This window comes from Malus domestica, chromosome 10 (assembly GCF_042453785.1).
Source record: "Malus domestica chromosome 10, GDT2T_hap1".
Lineage (NCBI taxonomy): Eukaryota > Viridiplantae > Streptophyta > Magnoliopsida > Rosales > Rosaceae > Malus > Malus domestica.
Window position 1 is genome coordinate 39878835 of NC_091670.1, and position 22850 is coordinate 39901684.

The following is a 22850-nucleotide window of genomic DNA, read 5'->3' on the forward strand; positions in this document are numbered from 1 at the left end:
TGAGTTCAGTCTCGTCATTGATAAATTCAAGCACACGAAAGGAGGCCTTAGGTCGAAGATTGTAAATAGATTGCAATGGATCTATATGCTACAACTCATGCATACATATTATGTGGTAAAGTGAGCTATACTACATGTGTAATCAATCCAATGAAAGTGAATGGACATGTGAGAAAAAAGAAGCAAAAGCAAAACCTCAAAGCTCAAATTCCCTTCCCATTTGGTGCATGATGGAGATTCACCTACCTTGCACTATGCTAGTATTGGACCAAGAAAGAGACATTGAAGTGGATATGGATTGCTTTATATCTTCAAAAGTTGGGTGTGAATGTGATCCATACCCAAAAGTTTGTGAAAAATCCGACCACATCTCATTGGATTGCAACGTTCGGAGCAAATATGCATCCATGTCCTCAGTCTCCGACTCATCCTGCTGATCGTTGTTCTTCCCCTCCAACACTTCAACCACTTGTCGCATCGACAGTCTAGCATTTGGGTCAGGATATGCACACAACAATCCCAAATGCAAAAGCTTTTCCACTTCCTCCTCATCAAACTCTCCCCTAGCCCTTAGCCTCTCATCAAAGGCTTGTAACAAGTTTCCTTGCACCATAAGTTTCCACACCCATTCCACCAAAGGTGGCATCCCACTCTCTAGAGGCCTCCTCCCACACAGCACTTCCAAAATCAAGATCCCGAACCCAAACACATCAGTTTTCTCTGATGCTCGCCCCATCCGAATCACTTCCGGGGCCAAGTAACCTACGGTTCCGACAACCTTAGTTGTGCCAGGCACTTCACCGTGTCCATGCATCCTTGCCAACCCAAAATCCCCAAGCCTTCCATTCATTTCCTTATCAAGTAACACATTACTTGCCTTAATGTCCCTATGTAGGACTTTGGACTCCCAACCCTCATGTAAGTACAACAGCCCTGAAGCCACATCTTTCAAAACCCTAATTCTGTCTTCAAAATTCAACATCTTACTCTCATCACAGTCAAAAACCCTTTTGTCCAAACTCCCATTTTCCATGTAATCATACACCAACATGAAGCTACCTTTCTCTCTCTTGCACCAACCTCTCAACCCTACCAAATTTCTGTGCTTCAACCTCCCAATGCTTGAAATCTCAGCCAAGAACTCCCTCATCCCATCATTTTCGTGCGAAATGCGCTTCACCGCGACCTCCCCCCCTCCTGCTAAAACACCCTTGTAAACCTTCCCATTGCCTCCAACTCCGATCACATTCTCTTCATCGAAACCCTTCGTCGCGGCCTCAATTTCCTGATAGGTAATTCTATGTGGCCAGTACTCCAATTCCCAATCTTCCATTTCCTCTCTCTCCCTTGCCAGCCTCCTATGCCTCTTGACCAAAAACAGAGCAAACAGAGCAATCAGACCAATCATAAAAAGTCCACCCACTGTGATCCCTGCAATGAAACCCTTCGACTCGAAAATCGACCTCTTTGGAAGCACAAAAGAAGGCAAACCAGAAGTGATCAGGCTCTCACTCAACGAAAAGTTGGAATTGCTAAAACTCCATGCCAAAATCTTGTGGCTCTCAACTAACTGCCCTGTTGAACTTGTGAACCCAACAAACATTTCATCCTTAAAAACACCGGACAAATTGTAGCCAAAACTCAACAACGGGGTTTTCGGCCTTTTCGCGCCGGCCCGAACCATTGTAATGTTGATAAGCAGATCCTTGAAATCAATCCAAACCTGGTAATTTTCCCCACTATTAAGCTTCAATTTCTTGAAACTTTTTTCATCACTTCCATCACTATTTTCCGGCCAAAAACCTGCCTCGTGTGCCTCGACAGATTTAAGTGAATTCACATCAACGCCGACATGGTTGTCATTAATATCTCCAAATTCCTCATTCTTAAACACATCAAATTCGACACCGAAAACATGGTTGTCGGACTTACCGTCGTTGGTGAGGTTGAAGAGTCCTAGATGCTGGCTGGAGCTCGTCCCCTTGATGCCGGTTTCCGGCACAAAAATGAAGACCAAGCCGTGGCCGGGAAGCGTGTTCTTGTATGGGGCAATGGAGAAAATGAAAGAAGTTGAGAAAGGGTATACGTACGATGACTTTGGTTCTTTGGTGGGGATCTTGAACTTGTAGAGCGCTCGGCCGATGGAGAAGTTGGTGTTGTTTGTGAGCGTTAGGGTTCGAGATTCGACGGTGGCGTTGCTGTAGAGGAGCAACATATCGGAGGAGTTGAAGCCATTGAAGACAAAGTCGACGGCGAAAGCTGGTTGGAAGGATAGGATCGAAGGTAGTAGAATCAGGAGGAGGAGAGGTTTGTGATTTGAGTTTGTCTTGTTCATTGCAGAAAAAATCAGAAAGCCGCGGACGCGGCACACGTGAGTTAGGTCGGTTGGTTAAGTAGTGCCGCGCTCTGACTACAGCTGATGGTGAATCTATGAAGATTAAAGTAGTTTAGAATATCGAAATGTAAAACGGAGGAAGCTCACGATGGTGGAGGAGGTAAAGGGCCACTAATGGATATCGGGAAATGAATGAAACAGGAGAATTGTTGGTGATGCAGATAATGGTCTCTGTCCTTCTTCACGTCGGCTGATAAGGTGTGTGTGTGTGTAGTGTGTACGGTCAAAGACCCAAGGTCAGGTGATTTGTCATTTCTGCCCTTGGAGATGGGTTTAATTACAAAAACGGTAAGGTCAGACTACACGTGGATAGCACCACGAACAAGCAAGATGCAGCATTCTTTCTCGAAAGTTGAAATTTAAAAGTCCTCTAATCTTAACATTTTATGGCCAAATTTTAATTTTATTAAGTCAATTTTGATGGTCTTATTTGTTCTGAGAATCTGAGAAATTAGTGGTTGGGATTTTGTCTTTTTGTTTATTCGAATTCTAATGACATACTAATGTTGCTTAATTTTCTTGCATTCCTTTCGCTTTTTGATTTGTCGAAGTGTTTTTTTTTTTATCATAGGCTGCCAATGCTCAATTTAAATCAGTTGTTTTTCTTTTTTTACTATCACTATTTAATTCAAACTTTAGTATAGTTAATATTAAAGAAAGTTATGGGCGAAAGATGAGAATCTTCGGCTCGAAAATGTTTTCAATAGATAAATCTACATTTCTTAATTAAATACAAAGAATTATAGCTACATCAACGATCAAAAAGCAAAATCTTGCTCAGCAGGTGGACTATTGAGCATTTGTACTTGGAATTGAAGAATAAACCCTAATCATTAGGGACATCACCACTTATCAGATGTCAGTATGATTCTATATTATGCATTAGGTTTTTTATTTTTTCGTGGTGTCAAAGACCCAAATCACATTAGCATTTCCACTCGGGGGAAATTGATTAAAATGTTAATTATATTTTATATATTGGGTCAACCAGTGTGACCAAAATGGCATGTTGGTTATTTTGATAGAAACGTTGGCCGATTTCCAAGAGGAACCAGGTTAATATCCAAAACCGAGGTTGAAGAGTCAAATGGGATGGGTGCATCTTTGGTGAGAGAGATTTTTCAGTGTGATCGTCACACGGACATCATGTGTTGTTATATAAATGGAAGGATATGTATGTTAAAAATTTAATAATTTAAAAAATCAAATTTCTCACCACTTATATAACAACACGTGATATACCACCCGTGTTCTCGTCACAACTAAAAATTTCCCCATTCCTACGAACCACCACCAAATAGATTCCCTTTCGTTTTCCGGGCCACAATAAAAAATTAAAAATAAATAAAGTAAAACGTACATAACGTCAACATATTCAAATGGGACAAGGATTGTTTGTCCTTCCACTTTCGGTGCCCTCATGTGGCCTCTTATTTTGTGTGGTCACAGTTAAGCCACGTCAACATTTTATAAAATGTTGACGTGGCTTAACCGTAACCACACAAACAGAAGGGCATGGGAGAGCATTGGAAGTAGGAGGGCAGACAATCCTTGCGCATTCAAATGGCAGCTGCTGTTGGACTCTCTCCATCGGGAAATGACTACAAATTTTTTTTTATTTGATCGAGCGATATTATCTACATCAACGGATATAAAATGAGTATAATTTTACAATGAGTTAATAATAATGTAGTTCAAATTCGTTATTTGCAAGAATTGAATATAAAACTAAACGAATAATAATATTATTAAATTGTAATATTAGTGTCAAAAGATGACTAAAAATTAAATGTTGACATGATTTATATGTAGAAAATGACTGCAATATAACCACTCTAGAAGAATCCACCTGCTACCGTACAATGAAATAGAAAAGAGGTGTTTTGACTTTGGGACAAATAGTTTTAGTTGGTCAGATATTTGACTGTTATTCTAAAATATTACTTCTCAAGCAAACACGGATTCAAACTTTATCAGTCTATATATTTTGATGAATTCAATGTGGCGTATTCTCTCGTTTGTGAAAAAAAAAAAAGTATTATTGGTCTAAATTTTTAATTTGTTTACAATATTTACATGTATTTAACAATCACTATTTCGGAAATCAAAATGATAATTATATTAAATACATATAATTACATAAATTATATCTAATTATCACACGTTACATGGTGTCTCATTCCAAATATTAGAGAATGATAGGATTGATGTCTCATTTATATGATATATTAATAAAGGGAACTATTATTAGTACTTCAAAAATTTCATTCTACACTATTCATGAGTATATTTTTCTTTCTAATTATAGAAAGTTTGGAGTACGAAATGAGATTTTTGGAATTTTAGTAACAATTTCCTTAATAAAAACACATGTATAATGTTTTGGGTGAAATAATAACATTACATAGTAGTGTGAGTGCACCAAAAAATTGCTGGTTAACGTGGGCTATGTTTGAATGGCATGTTAAGTTGAGGTACATTAAAAATTATGTACCATTAAGTAATATGGTAACACAACTTAGTTGCTAACCACTATTATCATAACGACTAAGCTTCTTTCTATAAATTACTTATGCCAACTAATTACCTATTTTTTCCAGGTAAATTATGAATAAGTATATAATTAGTGATATAAGCCATTAAGCGTTATAAGGTGTGAATATAAATACATAAGAAAAATATTAAATATAAGAGAGATTGTAAAATTATGTAAGTAGAGTCTTAAGCCACCTTAAAAAGAAGAGAGACGGTGACTTTAACACGGTGGGTGGCCTAGGCCTATCATAATCATTAATCAGTGACCGATTAAATAATTAAATGGCCATGATTTAAGATTAATCTTTGTTAATTGATATTCATCATAAGTTCACATGGCACATGATTACAATTTGACAATCATGATTAGCAGAAGGCGTCATTTTGGGGAAATGTTGCGGATGAGGTCAATGGGTTTGGTTGATGATCTTATGAAGGGCAGTGACAATCCCAACCTAATTAACTCCACACATGTTGTTCTCATTTCAAAGGTTCCAAACTCGGATTGTGTCTCTCAATTCCGACCTATTATCCTTTGTAACTATTCTTACAAGATATTGTCTAAGGTCATGGCGAATCATATTAGGCCGTTGTTGCAGGAGCTGATTTCCCCATCACAGAACGCCTTCATAGTAGGAAGACAGATCCGGGATAATATTGGCATTGCACATAAGCTTTTCCATTTCCTCAAAACGCAAAGAACAAGGTGGAAATTTGAACTTGGTGTCAAATTATATATGCATAAGGTTTATGATAGGGTGGAATAGGATTTTCTAATAGCAGTCATGGAGAAGATGGGGTTTGATCAGAAATGGCATAATCTAGTCTTCAAATGCATATCTTTCGTAAACTTCGCTGTCATTCTAAACGGACAACCCAGACCAAAGTTTGCCTCCTCACTTGGCCTCCGTCAAGGTGACATATTATCCCTATATCTATTTCTTTTCGTAAGTGAGGTCATTTCCCTGCTCATCACGCGGGCTAGTGAAAAAAGGATGATTATAGGGGTTCGAATTAATCCTCAGGGGCCTGTTATTTCCCACATCTTCTTCGCAGATGATACCCTATTTTCATGAAAGCTGAAAATGAGAACTACATCAACCTAGTAAATTTAATCAAAGAGTATTGTGCGGCCTCTTGGCAGCAGGTAAACCTCCAGAAGTCTAGTGTGTTCTTCGATGCTAATGTCCCTACAGCCCTATCGGAAGAGCTTGGTGGTATTCTTAGGATGCCAATAGTTAACAACCTTGGGACTTACCTTAGGGTGCCATCTATGTAGAGGAGGTCCAAAAGAAATGGGCTTACATATGTTAAGGAGAGGATCTTGGGAAAAATTCAGGGGTGGAAACAATCAACCTTGTCACAGGCGGGAATATGGGTTTTGATCAAGGCTGTGGTTTAGGCTATTCCAGCCTATCCGATTAACCTATTTAAATTCTTCGCCACCATTTTGCAAAGAAATATACTCTTTTATTTCTAACTTCTGGTAGGGGCGTAATGGGGATGAACGACACATACATTGGGTCTCCAAGGATACTCTCGGGATCCCAAAGGTTATGGGGGCTTGGGTTCGGAAACTTCATGGACTTAATGATGCCTTTCTAGCGAAACAATGTTGACGTTTAATCCAAGAACATGACTCACTGTGGGTGATGGTTCCGCACGATACTTCCCACACTATTCCTTTCTTAATGCCAAGCATGAATGCTGAGCATCCTGAGCGTGGTCAAGTTTGCTTGCGGGAAAGAACCTATTGCTTAAAGGGACCCACTGGCAGGTCATGAATGGAAAATAGATTCGGGTGTAGAGTGATAGATGGATACCTTTCCTTCCAGTAGGACACCCCCTCCTAACCGGGACTGTGTAGGTCTGTCGCAACACCATGATGGAGTTTTTAATTGACCAAGCAAGTGGGGAATATGATATTGATTTTTTAAAACCGTTCCTTTTGACGGTAGAATATGATGCAATCCTAGAAACTCATATTGGTGATCCCATGCTCTGGGATATGTTGGTGTGGCCACTAGATAAAAGAGGGCTATACTAAGTTAAAAACAGGATATCATTGGGCTCATTCTCGTGTAATTCCAAGGGTAAACCCAGATCTTCATCATTTATGTCCATCCTGGGTTCGACTTGGAAAACGGTATGGAAGCTTACAACCCTCTAAAAAAATCAGGTGCTTTATGTGGAAGATGATGCATAATGCACTGGCTAAAATGACGGCTCTCTATAGACGGAAATTTGCTTCTTCACCATTATGCCCCCTATGCAACTCTCATGAAGAGTTGATTGAGCACCTATTTCTTCTCTGTCCTTGGGTGGAAACAATATGGTTTGGTGAAGTTTTAAACTACAAGGTTAACATGAATGAGATCACAACGTGGACAAATTGGATTCTTGCAATTATCAATGCCAACAAGAACTCGAAGGCTGAGCTGGAGAGGATTTTGTCTTATGTTGCCTTTCTTTTGTTGGCATATTTGGAAAGCTAAAAGTTGCCTCCTTTTTCCAACATCAACAAATCATTCCGAGCCAGGTGCTTGCGGCCATCTCCACTAATGTATATGCTTTCACGGATGCTTCGCGGATTCCCACTATGAGCGTGGTGCAGAGCAGACATGTCAACCATGTGCATGCCCGATGGACTACACTGAGCCTTTCTTTTGTAAAAATTAATGTTGACGCTAACTGGGTGGTTGCCATGGACGCTAGGTTTGTTGGCGTTGTGGTGCGAGATTCTTTTGGTAGCTTTGTTGCTGTTCACAAGTATTGTCTTAATGCTCCTAGCGTCGCTGCAGCAGAGGTGATGGCCATTCTTTGCGGATGCAAATTGGGTATCTTATTGGATCTGAACTTCGTTATTGTTGAATTTGATTCCTTGGAATCCATCTCTTGCCTCAGGGGAAAGATAACAAATGGCAGATGAAAGGTTTTTCTAGCCCTGATGAAGAGCTAGAAATTCGGAGAATCATTTCATGACTGTCGCTGGTCTTGGATACCAAGATCAGCCAATATGGCAACTGACCAGTTGGCATCGCGAAGATGTTTGGAGATGTGTGACTTTACATGGGTCGATAGACCCCTATCTTCACTTGTTCATGTCCTAAACAACGATGGGTTACCTTGTCCTCCTTAAATTTGTATTGGTTGTGTAAAGGACGTTTTTTAGCTTTGCTTGTAGCGTTGAGTCTCATATCTCCCCTTGCACTTCCCGATTTGTTATTTTGGTTGCTTGCCTCGTTGTGGGTTTTCATTGTGTACTTTGACATCTTTATCATGGTTTTGATAAATTTCCAGTTCACCAAAAAAAAAAAAAAAAAAAGCGTCTCAAATTGGAATTTTATATTGGAGTATATATATAGTTTTTTACTTGATTAAACAACACCATAATCCGATGTCATTACTTGGTTTTCCAGATTCATCATCAATTAAAAAATGGTTAGCATGGTTTGTTTGTTAGTATTGGCAATGTCTCATTTGCTTCGGAGCAGCAATGTTTAGTGTAATTGAAATATGATCACGTGAAATTATTGTTCTATTAAAATTATAACATGTATTTGATTTTTATTAATATATATTAGAAGGAGACGTTTAGATCATGTTATTCATCCTTATTAAATCAGTATAACACATAGAACGATATACTATAGGTGATTTGTGTACCTAGTACTCATAAAGATTTTGCTCTCTGAATGACGTAGGAATAAAGAAACTGCTTGATAATGCGAACAGTTTAGAAACGGTCCGAGTCGTTTAAAGGGTCTTTCGTGTTCAATGAAGATTTATTGTTGCTTGTCTTTTCATTTTCTTGAAATATGTCTTTATAATCTGTTCTTTTGCTTTGTAATAAACAACTTTGATTCAATACAAAATTCAGAAACGAGAGTTTCTCTCTCAACTTCTGAAATTCCAGAGTTCTTTCAAGGGTGACCGTTCGTGATCCATTTTCTTACAACACACGTTTTAATTCACTTTGCCCAGTAAACGCACTTAATTATTGTGTGATCAATATGAGAATATTAATGAATGAGTAATGCTAGAAAAACAAAATTTGGAGACTAAATGATGTGTCACCAATAGGGATGAACACGATTATCAACGCTTAAGTAATAATTCAATTATCAACTTTCATGTCATTTAGTTTATAAAATTTAATCTCCCTAATATTACTTTTAATGAATAGTTAAACTGTCAATCAATTTGACATTTTCATCTATATATATCACAATAATAAGATCGAGTGACAGTGTAACTTTGAGATATTTTTTTTCTTAATTAGGCCAAAGTATTTTCTCTAAACAAATCCGTTAATCCGGATACATATTACATAAAATACACAATACAGACAACTAAATAGTGATGTAAATCACCTCAGAAAAATGGTGATGCAGATCGAAGTTAGAGCAGTTCCACCGTAGGCAATAGCCTGATGGACTGGCTCTCAAATAGGGCCAGAAAAGCCCGAGCAACTTGGTCCAGCGTATGCTGGAGATTAAGCCCGGGCTCAAGGTAGAGGCTCGGCATGAGTTGTCAGCCCGAGAGCCCGAAGGCAACATGACTCAAGGCTGACGTCAAGGCGACATCAGCCACAATAAAAAATTAATAAAAAAATGTAAAATTTTAATTTAAAAATTAATAAAAAAAAGTAAATAATTAATATTTTTTTTTTTAAAAAAAGGAAAAATAATTTTAATTTTTCTATAAATATGTTATCATTATCTTCCAACTTACACCATAATTTTATATTTTCTCAAATACTCTGGGTTGTAATTTCTTGTTTAATGACACGTGCTATAACGATACCGATTAAAAATCATATCCGAAATTACAAATAAAATTATTTTGTATTATTTTATAAAATAAAAAATACTAATATTTTATTGCCTATTGTCAAGGTTATTCAGTGTAGGGATGAAGATGCAAAAAGCAATTACTGTTCATTGGATACTATTCAATAGTACTTGCCTTAGGGGGCTTTTGCAACGATGGAGTTACTCTTATGAACGCATATTTGCCTGCATGACCAACACACCACATGGGTTTGACAACTAATTGGCTACAGTATATATATATATATATATATATATATATATATATATCTATATTATAACAATGATAATATTTTTTTATAATTTTCTCCTTCAACCAAATTCTACCAAAAAGTGAGCAAGGAATTGATTGATTTATTTTACTTTATAATTATGATTTGAAGTTAACACATAATTCATCAGAAACGAAGTCAAAGATCTGTATGGATTGAAGGATTTTCAAACAACAAAATCATAAATTAAAATGCTCAAAAACGTACTAAACAAAACATTGATATATTAATCCATAAAGTTTTTCATAAACATATTACATTATCTCTCAACGCATTTTTATGCTTTGAAAGCGTTACATGACAACCTCATTCAGTGGCGAAGCTACATAGGAGAGAGGAGGGGTGACCGCCCCTCCGCTCGTCGGAAAACAAGCCCAGGAGCGAGTCCTAAGCCCTTCTGGTTCGGCCAGAATCTGGAAAACATGGTGTTGTTCCTATTCATGCTGTTGCGCTGCTCCTCAACCAGTGCGCAGGGGTTTTGTTTTTAAATTTTAAATTTTAAATCCAGGCCAAAATGACGTCGTTTTGGTCCTCGTAAAAAAAATATAATTTTTAAACTAAACGGCGTCGTTTTACTTGTTATATGAATAGAAAAAATAATATTGCGAGGACCACTGGTCCCCATTCCCATCCAACCGGTTCCAGTTTCCCATTCATCCCCCCACCACACCTTCTTTTCCCAAAACAATAAAATCCCTTCACTTTTCAAAAGTGTGCCCAATCCCAGGCTCCCAGCAAGCCATCCAACCCTATTCCGTTGGCCTTCCATTCCAGCCGCCACGCCAGACTCCATATACCACGCCAGCAGCCCCTTCCCAAATTTGAGGTATATTTTTTATTTTCTGAAATATATATTATTTCAAACCCTAATTGATTATTTTTATTTAGAATATATGATAATATACTAATAATAATTGATATGAATTCTCTGGGTATTGACAAATGAAATTATTGTTTAGGGTGAAAATTGAATTATTGATTATTGAATGATTAATTGAATTATTGAATAATGTATATGATTATTTATATTGGTTAGTTGAATTGAATTTTTGTTTATTGAATAATTTTGTATAATTTTTGACATTTGATTAATTGAATTGTTAGTTTGATTAGTTATTAGTCATATTAGCCTAGTCTGCTCTAGGATTAAAAGTCTTAAGATTTTTTTTCTTCCCATTATACAGTTACGTAATAGAACGATACTATAAGACCCTAGACATAGACGTCGAATGCTTGATTATCCACGTAATTATCGTGAAACAATTTGTAGACACTGTCTCCAAAATAAACCTTGCCAACCTAAATCCCACATCATCCGCATGCCAAGAAAATTTAGCAACAATCTATGTTTTATCACTCGTTGGTTTGCCATTTTTTTTTAAATTTGCACTCTTCTAAGTTCGCCCCTCCCCTCGATAATTCCTAACTTCGCCACTGACCTCATTATCAATACAATCCAATATATATATATCTCTCTCTATAAAAATAATCATGTTATCATTTATATCTATTGATCTCTCATCCGTCGATCTTAAAAAATTTCATGGCCGAAAATGATCTTTCAATGATGGCAGTAACACATAAAAGAATTAATTCTAATGTTACAATTTTTTTTTTCACCAAACAATTGAGTGGGGGTATCCGCTCCTGGCCCTGAGGTGGTTCTGTCCAATGCAACAAACACTTGTATTACTGAATTAATTCAATTACACCTTTACTTTAAATACTTGAATTTTCCTTGCCTCTCTCTGGCTGCAAGTCAACCATTCATATGCATGCAAGTAAACAGATTCGATAAGGGAATGGCCTTGAAGTAAATGAGTAAAAAAGTCAATAGTCAATCATACGTGCTGATTGATTAGCCAGCAAGTAGGCGTTCCAGGTGTACATGCAACATCCGGTATAAGTAGTGGTACGTAGGAAATACATGGCAACTACACATAAAAATGCGAAGGCACTATCCCTGTTAAGAAGACGGAGGAGGTAATGTTACCAGCATGCACGCCTGGATAACTTTTTTGTACCACCCATTTCGACACGAAACGATATGAAAATAACAGTTCATTATCGAGTCACCTGTTAAGAACTAATACGATAACGTTTGTCAGATTTAGACGTTAGGCATGATAATTTCTTGTATGATCTGTTAACCCGACACGGTCCGTTAATGAATTGGATTGTTTTCCAGCCACCTGTTAAAAAACAGTTAAGATAATGAGTTTGACGCGAGATGATCTATTAAAATAAAAAGTATGACACGAACACAACAAATACGATCCGTTTACCATCTTAGTAGTAAATTGGTCGAAATATTCAAACTCACAATTTAATCTTGTGAAAAAAATTACGGTTTAATGAACTTTTGAAAAGTAGTCCAATGGGGGAAGATGATTTGTCTGCCTCTGTATTGTGCCACATGCATTTCTCCTTCTGGAAACACACTAAAGTTTGGAGGAAAATTCTCCCGGTACTCAAACACAAGATATGGACGATGCAACCACCAAGTTATACAATATATTCAGGAAAAAGTCACACCATTGACTGTCAACATAAATCATGATAATTTAGTTTCATTACCTGCATAATTAAATATGATAAATACTCGGGTGCATTTATTTCGTATATCGACAAATTGAAAAAAAATGAGCAATTTTGATTACAATATGTGCACAATAAAAAGGTTGGACAAGGCGGTGCACCCTAGTGTGAGTTTAAGTATTGTTCGATTAATAGATTTTCGGTCCCGACGTACTTAATTTTACATATTAACTCATATTTATAGACACATGATTAGTTGGTCTAGCGACACTTAGTCTCTACTTTATTTGAAGAAGGTCTCAAATTTGACTCATAAGCATGCGACTACGTTACATTATAATAGTAAGGTCGATACTATGTTGTAATATTTTATAGCATGTTGTAAGAGTATACTTGGAAGTTGTAAAAATTAAAAATCCATATTGTTTGTCCCAAAAAAAAAAAATTAACAGATAAAAACATACTTTAAGCTACTGTTGGGCCATAGGCCCATTTACAAAATAATCGGGGCTTAATGTAGAGAGAGTTTCTCAATTTTTGGAGACTCAAATTGCACCAGTCCATCCATGTATGAGGCCGACGTTGACCTATCCAATCTGCTATATAATTTTTTTTGTCAAATAATAAATTTCGTTACATTAACTACCAACAGAGTTCGTACCCATGTCGTCATGCAAGAGCTTAACACCTTTCTTATACTATGATAAAGGGTCACTTGCAATCTGCTATATAATTTCAGTACTCTATATTTATTATTGTATATATTTTTTATAGTCATAGGACTGAATACATCACTGACAAATAAAAATAAATATAAATAGATAAGGGAGCTCGAGAGACACAGAAAAAATATATAAATTATTCTTCACTTGTAGGTGAGAGATCTTATATTCGATTATCGCCAGAAGTGAGTTTGAACCACATTATTGCTAGCACATTGTAACGCTAAACACACTCCCTTATTCTTAATGTAGATAATATCGTTAGTTCAAAAAAAAAAAAAAATGAGCTCCTAAGTTAAGAACTTATAAATCGGACCAGATAAAACGAGACTCCATAGGGTTTCATGGGTCATAGCCATGCGTATGACAATCTCTAGCACCACCAAGCAAGTGGTCCACTCCACTGCCACCGTTGGCGTGGTGGTTCAGCCGCACGGAGAGGAGTAGCATTGATTAAAGGTGGCGAAGTCGTGGTCTGGCCTGGTCCCTAATTGCCTATTGGGAAGCACATTGGAAAGTTTTGGCACATGATTTTCAATTATTTAACAATACAAGTCATGTTTGAAATTTCTTCATTGATATTTATGTGGAAATATCGGAAAAATCCAAGAAATATTAGAAAGGGGAGCGAAGTATTCACAAGATATTGGAGAAACTCTTAATTTTTGACTAAAATTAACAGATTTTATCAATATTTTAAACATATCGATTAAATTGACAAATTGACATATGACATTCCCTAAACTGTTATTTTAAATGTCCACATTTTTTAGCAAATTTCCATTGAAGGCAACCGATATCAACATATTTATTGATATTTTCACACAATTGTACATCGATATTTTCACAGATAGTGATATATTAAGCACTGCTTGTATGTAAAAGGTCTTAAATTTGAACCTCAACAAAGATGAACTTAAACCAAATTAATATAATTACTGATTGTGAAATTTAGCTCACTCTCTCACCTATTAATGTAGATAATATCGAATGTATATAAAAAAAAACAATACACAACACTTACGTGTCTCGTAAAGGGATTGGAACGATTTAGACGTGTTTTAATTTTAAAACCAACCATTATTTATTGCATAGTAATATAGATAATCAGTGATTAGTGGTGGCCTTTTTCTAATTAATTCATGTCACTATTAACTTTCAATAATTGGAAGGAATGAATTTGACGAATGTTTTAAACCTTGGCTACTGTGCTTATCCAAGTTGCATCAAATTAATCAATTTGCAACTTGGACTTTTTAATTTGAATTGAATTTTTATTTTTTATTTTTGAAAACTTATTTATGAGCATTGAAAACTTTCCAAATCAAACGAAAATAAATAAGAGGAGAGATTGCATCAAATGAAAGTTATGCTCCCTTTGAGTACTAGCATGACAAGTGGCTTGAAAAGCTGAAGCCCAAATTCACAATATTGGAGAAAAGACGAACCAAACACAGTACTTCGAATGTAAAGGTAAACTCTCTATACTAACTAGAAGAGTCTTGCACTTTGTCCACTTTTCAAAGAAGTAACAGATCGAGAAACGTATTGCCTAGCACATATACTTCTATTATCGATACATAGTTATATGAGACGACGTATTAATTGAAAACATTACAGATATGAACGTTCGTATACGCAAAAACAGAAAAAGACGCATCTGATTTTGTATGTTGAAAACTTTTTATCTTATGGTCAAGATTTCATCACCCATTACATAATTGAGAGGATTTTCCAACTTTCCCAGAAACGTCATAGCACACTCTAGCCAAACCAAGTAGGAAGAAACAACCTTGTTAGCACAACCCCACCCCCACCAAGGAGGACAGTTTTGACGTTCCAATTTCGACAAGTACTTTCTGTTTTTCCGGTGGAAAAGTTTGTACTTGGTACTCAACCATTAAACTGCGCACAAGTAAATAATTGTACTGTTACTGACATGTCAATGTGATTGTGGAAGTTTTCGGAGCAGCTGGTGACCTCGCTACGACAGTTTACTTTTTTGGCAGCGGTTTGGATGACTTACAGAGACATTGCAGCCTAACCAATATCAAGAATCGAATACAAAACTTGCTATGTGGAATACGAGTTTAAAATCATCCTCCTAACCCAGTGGTGGTTAAGGTGTTGTAGAAGTTGGCATGTTGGCTTAGTATCTTCTTCCTATTACACGATTGTTATAAGAGTTTTTATCTTTCGCATGATCTCACTATACTGAACGCATCGGTTTATATCTTTTGTCCTTTCTAGCAATGTCTTGGAGCATACGTGGTTAACCAATTGAAGGCTAGAAACCAAAAGTATTAAGCTGTAAACAATAGTTTTACAGTTAGATTTTAGTTGCGTCAAATACATATATTCACATAATTATAGTTGATCGTCGATAATAACTATATTAAATACATATAAATATCGTACACCATCTCACATTGCTAAACGTCTCGATTTGAGCTTAGGCCAGCCCGAAAGATGAATACGGCATGAGTGAGACAAGGTGACGGCGTCTGGTTGTTAACATCGGGCACATGGCGCAGGTTAGGCAATCATAAATTCCCATGCTTTCATTTAAAATATTTCCACAAATTTGGACAAGATATATAAATCCCAAGAATTTTTTCGGAAAATCATCCCCTCAAAATTAGCATAATAAAAAGGAAAGGGAAAAAGAACTTTGATTTGTATGTAAATTGTGATCCCAGATTCCTTCATACAAGAAAACTAGATTTCATAAAAGCCTAGATTTGTGCTATAAAGTATAAACCCTACAAACCGAATGCACCAATCCCTAATTTTCCACCCATTGACAGAGTTCAAATTTCATTGATTTCAGTGATTGGAGCAAAATTTTGTTCGTTTTCTGCAAAACTCGATTCCCAGAAGCATTTTTGTTCTTGCTCGTCATTTCCCAACTTTGAATTTTGGTTTTTGGATTCGACAATAAAAAAGGAGAGTTTTTGGAAACGCTGAGTTCTGAGTGTTGTTTCAGTGCAATTGGGCAGCAGGGGAGCTTGCGATTCAGTGAAATTTGGGAGTGAAACTTGATTCTGGGGCCGATTTGGTGAGTTGGGTCGTTGAAGTTTTGGGTTTCTGATCGAGAAAAAAATCTGGGTTTTTGGGAGATTTTTGAATGATTGGGCTGGGATTGGGAGGAGGAGGGAGATGAGAGGGGCACATGAAGGTTTGGATCAACAATGACTGGAGGGTCATTGGGGATTCGATCAGGGAGTTATGGTTCTTTGGATAAACAGCTACACAACAACATCAACAGCATCAACGGAGTGTTGCCAATCCAATCTGCGCGTAAGCCTTCGAAAATGCTCAAGGAGAAGGAGAGGTTGTTCCACTGGATCTGCAAGTTTGCCGGCCGGAAGAAGGTTGGAATGCTGCTGCTCTGCCTCATCTCCGCAGCGGTTTTTGTCTGGGTTTTGTACGTTGGAAAAGGTTCGGCATTCGTTTTCCTGTGCATGTTTGATTTTTTTATAAGTTAATTTGGTTCTGTTTTAGTTGTATCTGTTGATGAGGGTATTGGGTTGTTTGAGTTGATCCTAGTTGATTTGGATATAATTATTCTTCTGTGTTAGTTGATTGAGTTCGAATTTGAAGCTGGGGAAGTGAATTGGGTCGAATGCTAGTTATCAACTGAGAGCAAAAGATTAGTCTTAGCAAATTGATTAAGCTAACCTTAAAGTCGAGCACTGCATTTCGCACAGCTTTTGTAAATTATGCTGGGAAAATCACTATATTACCATTATTTTCAAGAGATACTTCTAGTATGACAGTGTGGAATGAATTTTTATCTGCATTAATATTGGCTTCCTTATCTGGTAGTATAAAAATCTTCTTTTAGTCGAAATTCCTCATACTAAGTTCATTTCTTAGACTAAAAGATGTTTCCTTGTGTAAGTAATATACGCTTATCTGCTCATATATAGGTGAAGACGGACAAGATGTTGTCAGTGTCGGAAACATTAGTGTTAACAACAGCATCACTTTAAGTTTTTCTGAATCCTCGCGAAAACATGGACCTGAAAGTAACAACATGACTTTTTCGCTGGCGTTGCCTCCTCCTCCTCCTGCTGTTTTTCTGGGTTACACTCTTCCTCCTGGACATCCATGTAATACATTCACTTTGCCTCCCCCACCAGCAGATAAAAAAAGAACTGGACCACGACGTAAGTTTCTACATTTTCTTTGTTTTTGGTTATGCTAGATTTTCCTCTTCTCTGGAAAAAACTATTTTTCCGTTACTTAAACTTAAAGATGGCAGGAATATTTGGCACTGAGATAGGTTAACAACTCATGTGATGTTGCTGAGTTTTATTCCTTCTTTACTTTTCAGCTTGTCCAGTATGTTACCTTCCTGTGGAAGAAGCCATAGCCTTGATGCCCAAGGTCCCTTCATATTCTCCAGTTCTGAAGAATTTAACATACATTTATGAAGAAAATTTATCTAGAAAAACAGAATTTGGAGGCTCAGAGTTTGGTGGATACCCTACATTGAAGCAAAGGAGTGATTCATATGATATAAGAGAGTCAATGAGTGTGCATTGTGGGTATGTGTTTCTTCCTTTTTGCTTTACCTTGGTCAAGTTTTCTGTTTTTATTTTTCAGACCTGACTTTTGTTTTTTGAATTAGTTAGTCTTATAGTAATGAGCTTCCATTGGCCCTTCACTCATTTAAGTATACTGTGCATTTTGCTTGACGGATTTGAGCATCAATCAGATTTGTTAGAGGAAGTAAACCTGGCCGGAATACTGGATATGATCTGGATGAGATTGACCTAAATGATATGGAGCAGTGTAATGGTGTGGTTGTTGCATCGGCTATATTTGGTAATATGCAGTATAATGTTAATTCAACTTTCTGTTAGATATATTGGTGGATTCCTTATCAATTGAATTTGTTTTCATCAGGAAATTTTGATGAGATAAACCAGCCAAGGAACATTAGTGATTATTCCAAGGAGACCGTTTGCTTCTACATGTTTATAGATGATGTGACAGAAGCTTACTTGAGAACATCTGGGAAAATGGGCGGCGATAGGAAAGTTGGTATATGGAGAACTGTGGTTGTGCATAACCCTCCTTACACGGATGGAAGGCGCACTGGGAAGGTAAGATTTCTAATTTTTTGTGAGCAAATTTTATCGACTCTAGAGTAGAGTTGTCTTGGGAATAGTTGCCTGAATTGGCTCTTTGGTTATGAATTATCTGTAGACAGGTGTTTATCATGTTGTGCAAGATTTAGATCTTAAGTGGACATTAAAATTATTTGGGAACATGTAAGATATCATTCAGCTTCTCTAAAAGGAAAAAATGAGTATAGTGTGAATGGTTGTGTTTCCGTGCATTTAAATGTGTCAATAAGATAATGGGGCTTTCTTTGCAGAATGCTGTGTTTTATGTACATTTTTAGTACCTTGACATAACTTTGACACAGATTACATCTTTTGCAGATTCCTAAGCTTTTAGTGCATAGGATGTTTCCTAATGCCCGTTTTTCCTTATGGATTGATGGGAAACTTGAACTTGTCGTGGATCCGTATCAAATTCTTGAAAGGTATATCTGATTGAAAGTTTCACAAATATCTAGCCATCTTAATTTATTTATAGGTTATTTTTTTCACCCAAAAATAAAATAAAATTACAGCTTAGTCTTTCACTTTCTATCATGATAAATAGGTCTTCGTAATTTTTGTTTTTCGAAAATTACCCTGAGTATGGAATATCATCAGTGTCTTGTTCAACATTTTGGCAAGTCTGCTTCGAAGAAACATCCAAATGTCCAGATGCAAAATACCACCATCATAGTAATGTTGTCAAACAAGTTCATTTGTAATATGATATCTTTTGTTCAATTTCCTGGTTACATCTTTCAGATGCAATTTTGCTGCTTACAACCACGTCTAACTGTGGCACATTGATATATTATCATATGCTTTGCTTAACTTACAAAATCGCTTTCCAGTTAGTGCTTTGAGTCCTGAAAGCTTCTTTCCCCTATTTGACTGTCCTTTACGTTTGCCCCACCATTCACATTTGTGCGAATAAAATCAAAATGATCCTCCAGTACGGATGAAACCCCCCCCTCAAACACGACAAGATATTTGAGTCTTACTAAACTTATGTTAGATCCTGTCCATTTATGTACTCCTATCATTTGGATACGAAACATCAGATTGAAAAGCAATTATGTTCCCAGTTCACGGAAGGGGCTTTGCTCTTTTACGCCAAGCCTTATTCAGCCTGGTTTTACAAGCATTCATGCTGATACATCCTTTAAATTTAACCTATATTTCAGGTTCTTGTGGAGAAAGAATGCAACTTTTGCGATTTCTAGACATTATAAACGCTTTGACGTGTTTACTGAAGCTGAGGCAAATAAAGCTGCTGGAAAATACGACAATGCCTCTATTGACTTTCAGGTTGAATTTTACAAAAAGGAAGGTTTGACCCCATATTCTGAGGAAAAGCTTCCCATTACAAGTGGTAGGTGGACCTTTCACTCTGTTAAAACATTTCGTGTTTGTTTCGCTTTACCAAGTTTCCTTGTTTTGGTCTTGCTGCAGACGTTCCTGAAGGATGTGTTATAATAAGGGAGCATGTCCCTATCAGCAACCTTGCCGCTTGTCTTTGGTTCCATGAAGTTGATCGTTTTACTTCCAGGGATCAGATTAGTTTTTCCACAGTGAGAGACCACATTCGCGAAAAGACAAACTGGACTATCAATATGTTCTACGACTGTGAAAGACGCAATTTTGTTGTTCAGGTATGCATGTATATGTTTTGGAAGTACGGGTTTTTTTCCCTTTGGGAGGGATGTATGGGGGTTTCTGGGTGCTATTGCATTTCGATTCTCTCTTTCTCATGTTCCTCGATGCATTTTGTGTGTGTTTTTCACTGTCTACAGAAATATCATAGAGATGTATTGGAGCACATGGCTCCTCCTCTTCCTAAGGCTGTTCCTCCACCACCGCTATTACCACCACCACCACCGTCACCCCCAGCTTTAAGTAACGAACCACCAGTTAAACCATCAACCGAAACTTCACCCGAGAGCATTGTAAAAGCCCCAGGTAAGAGGCCTCCAAGGCGTGGGAGAGATAGAAGGTCGGGCTCTAGACGTCACCGCAAAATCGTGGCCGGTGCTAGAGACATCGATTCAAGTTAAAAGTTTTGTTCAAGAAAGTTACATCATTCTTTAGACCTCCCCCTTCCGAAACTTGTTCACGGCGGTGGGGGCGGCGGTTACGGAGGATTTGTGCAAGATGAGAGTGTCCTAGCTCTGCTTCAACATGGAGCGGCTTTCTCCTCATTCTTTCTACCTTTTGGAATATTGTCTCAGTTTTTTTACTCAATTTTTTGTTGTATATATAGAAGTATAATTTTTCCAAATAAATTATGAAAAATATGGCTTGCTACCAAAATACCCCCTCATGTGCAATGGCCCATTTTGTCCTTTAATTACCATTGTACCCCCACCCAAAATTATATACTAGTAGATGTCTCTTAATTTGAAAAATCAATATTTTTTTTTTGTCTTTAATTCTTAATCTGAAAAGGTCAAGATAAACAACATTTGTGTTTTTCTACTGTCAATCAAACACGTGGACACCAGTTAGTAAGTTAAGACGACGCATATTATGTTCGTGAGCTCATCGTACAATTTTATATTTGAAAATTTATTTCAATTTTTTTGGTGGGGGTTTGGTTTCGAACAGCCCAAAAACACTATCTGAGAAGTACAAACCAGACGATTTTTAGAAATTCCTAAAATATCAGTAGACAAAAAATCACCAATCCAAATAGGTGGTTCTTCGAGAAAACAAAAGCCCATATCAAATTATCAATGTTGTAGCTCCAATTGGTATGTAACAAAATTCTTCTCTGTAAATATGCTTGAGCTGAGAGTATTTGAATTGGTTCAAAATCTCATGATAAATACGTAAAAGAGAAGAAAGAGGATGAAAATTATCGACCTCTACATAGCCAGCAATAGAATGAACTGAAGGATCATTCTTTCTTTTAGGTCATCACAGGACGATTCTTCAAAAATATCTTCTGATCCGTTTTTACCTCTCATACGTTCCTCTCAAAATGAACGTAAGGATACACCACCCTATCTTCAAACCCAAAGGTGTTGTTTATTTGTTATTTGGTCCGTCAGTAGACAAGATGCTCTTAAGGCTGGTTTGGTATTGCTGTGCTTTGAAAAAAAGCTGCTGTGAGAATAAGCGGCTGTGCTGTGAGAATAAACGGCTGTGAAATAAATCAGCAGAGTGTTTGGTAAACTTTTTTGTAAAAATGCTTTTGGAAAAAAAAAAGCAGTCTAATAGTGGGTCTTTTCATTAAAGAAGCACTGTAGCTCCGTGTGCTTTGAAAAAAAGCCAGTTTTTCAAAGCTACAAATAGCAGCTTCAGCTTTTTCCTTTGATTTCAGCTTATTCTCACAGCAGCTTCCAAAATAAGCCTTTTTTTTTTCAGTTTACCAAACACCTAAAACCCTCACAGCTTTTTTTCATGGGTGCTTTTTTTTTAAGCACCTCACTTCCAAACTAGGTCTTAATCTTTATATCAACCGATTTGAAACAGTAGGTCCCAGTTGGAATCTGTCGGTACCACTAGGATCTCGCCACGTTTCCATCCCAAGACAAAATGGACCCCATCCGGGTCCCACTGGATCCTTATCCTTGCTGCACTCGCTCATCACCGTATCAACAACAAAACCAAGAACACATTTTTCACTTTTATCTCCTGAATTAAAAATTAAACCAAAAAGAAAATAAATTTGAAAAAACGTTATCAATTAATTATTTTTCTCCTTCACCTTCTTCCCAATTTCTCAGAAACCAAAGGGTTGATCAATGTCATCGCCGGCGCCGACACCTCGATAACTCGATCCCAGCCGTCCGATTGATCGATGTCATCGCCGGCGCCGTCGTCGGCCTTCTTCGTCATCTGCCTCCTCCACTCCCTAATCGCCATATCCTGCGGAGCCCTCATGATGTTCTACATGACGGAGGTCTACACCTTCGGGCACGGGACCGAGACCGCCCAGAAGCTGATGGGGTCCACCCCCCACGACCAGCTCCTGATTCGGACCTGCGACTCCTTCTCCGGCCTCCTCCTCTTCGCGATCGGCTTCCTGCTGCTCATGGTCTCCTTCGTGAAGGATCGCGAGTTCCAGACCTTCTTCGCCAAGGGGTGCACGGTGCTTCACGTTTTCATGGCTCTGTGGCGGTGCTACTTCGAGCGGCGGGTGGAGGACCTCGCCTGGGACTGGCTGAGGCAGACGGTCGGCGACGTCTTGCTGGCTGCGTCTTGGGTTTTCTTCCTTGTTTTCTCCTGGAGAGAAAAGTACGACTAAGCCCCTCTTCTTCCTCGTTATTTACGGCTTCTTTTTTTGTTATATGTTGTTAATTTGCTTTTTGGTTCGGTCACATGTTAGTGGAATATTGGTCATCTTTGTTGTAAATATTTACCTTTGTGGATAATGAAAGTTGAAACACATCATCCTTTGGTGGTCATTTTTGTTCATATGCCATGCAATTTATGTT

At 37.5% G+C, this 22850-nt stretch overlaps 3 protein-coding genes across 4 annotated transcripts; 2 read left to right on the top strand and 1 right to left on the bottom strand.

Annotated features, from left to right (window-relative positions):
• Window positions 1-47: 47 nt before the first annotated feature.
• Window positions 48-2559, bottom strand: LOC103422397 (L-type lectin-domain containing receptor kinase VII.1). Its single transcript, XM_008360460.4, has one exon. It carries the CDS (start codon window positions 2333-2335, stop codon window positions 239-241), a length of 2097 nt encoding a protein of 698 aa, XP_008358682.1. The 5' UTR covers window positions 2336-2559; the 3' UTR covers window positions 48-238.
• Window positions 2560-15688: 13129 nt separating this feature from the next.
• Window positions 15689-20721, top strand: LOC103446403 (probable hexosyltransferase MUCI70). 2 transcript variants are annotated; one of them, XM_029110378.2, is made up of 10 exons: window positions 15689-15828; window positions 16281-16735; window positions 17227-17466; window positions 17634-17847; window positions 18018-18127; window positions 18209-18408; window positions 18751-18854; window positions 19596-19783; window positions 19864-20063; window positions 20205-20721. In XM_029110378.2, the coding sequence occupies exons 2-10, from the start codon at window positions 16486-16488 to the stop codon at window positions 20463-20465; spliced, it is 1767 nt and encodes a 588-aa protein (XP_028966211.1). In that variant the 5' UTR covers window positions 15689-15828; window positions 16281-16485; the 3' UTR covers window positions 20466-20721. The 2 variants fall into 2 exon arrangements, with proteins under 2 accessions (XP_028966211.1, XP_028966210.1); XM_029110377.2 differs by having other exon boundaries at window positions 15708-15828; window positions 16125-16735.
• Window positions 20722-22064: 1343 nt separating this feature from the next.
• On the top strand, window positions 22065-22820 carry LOC103446405 (uncharacterized). The gene has a single exon (XM_008385513.4). It carries the CDS (start codon window positions 22214-22216, stop codon window positions 22658-22660), a length of 447 nt encoding a protein of 148 aa, XP_008383735.1. The 5' UTR covers window positions 22065-22213; the 3' UTR covers window positions 22661-22820.
• Window positions 22821-22850: the final 30 nt, after the last annotated feature.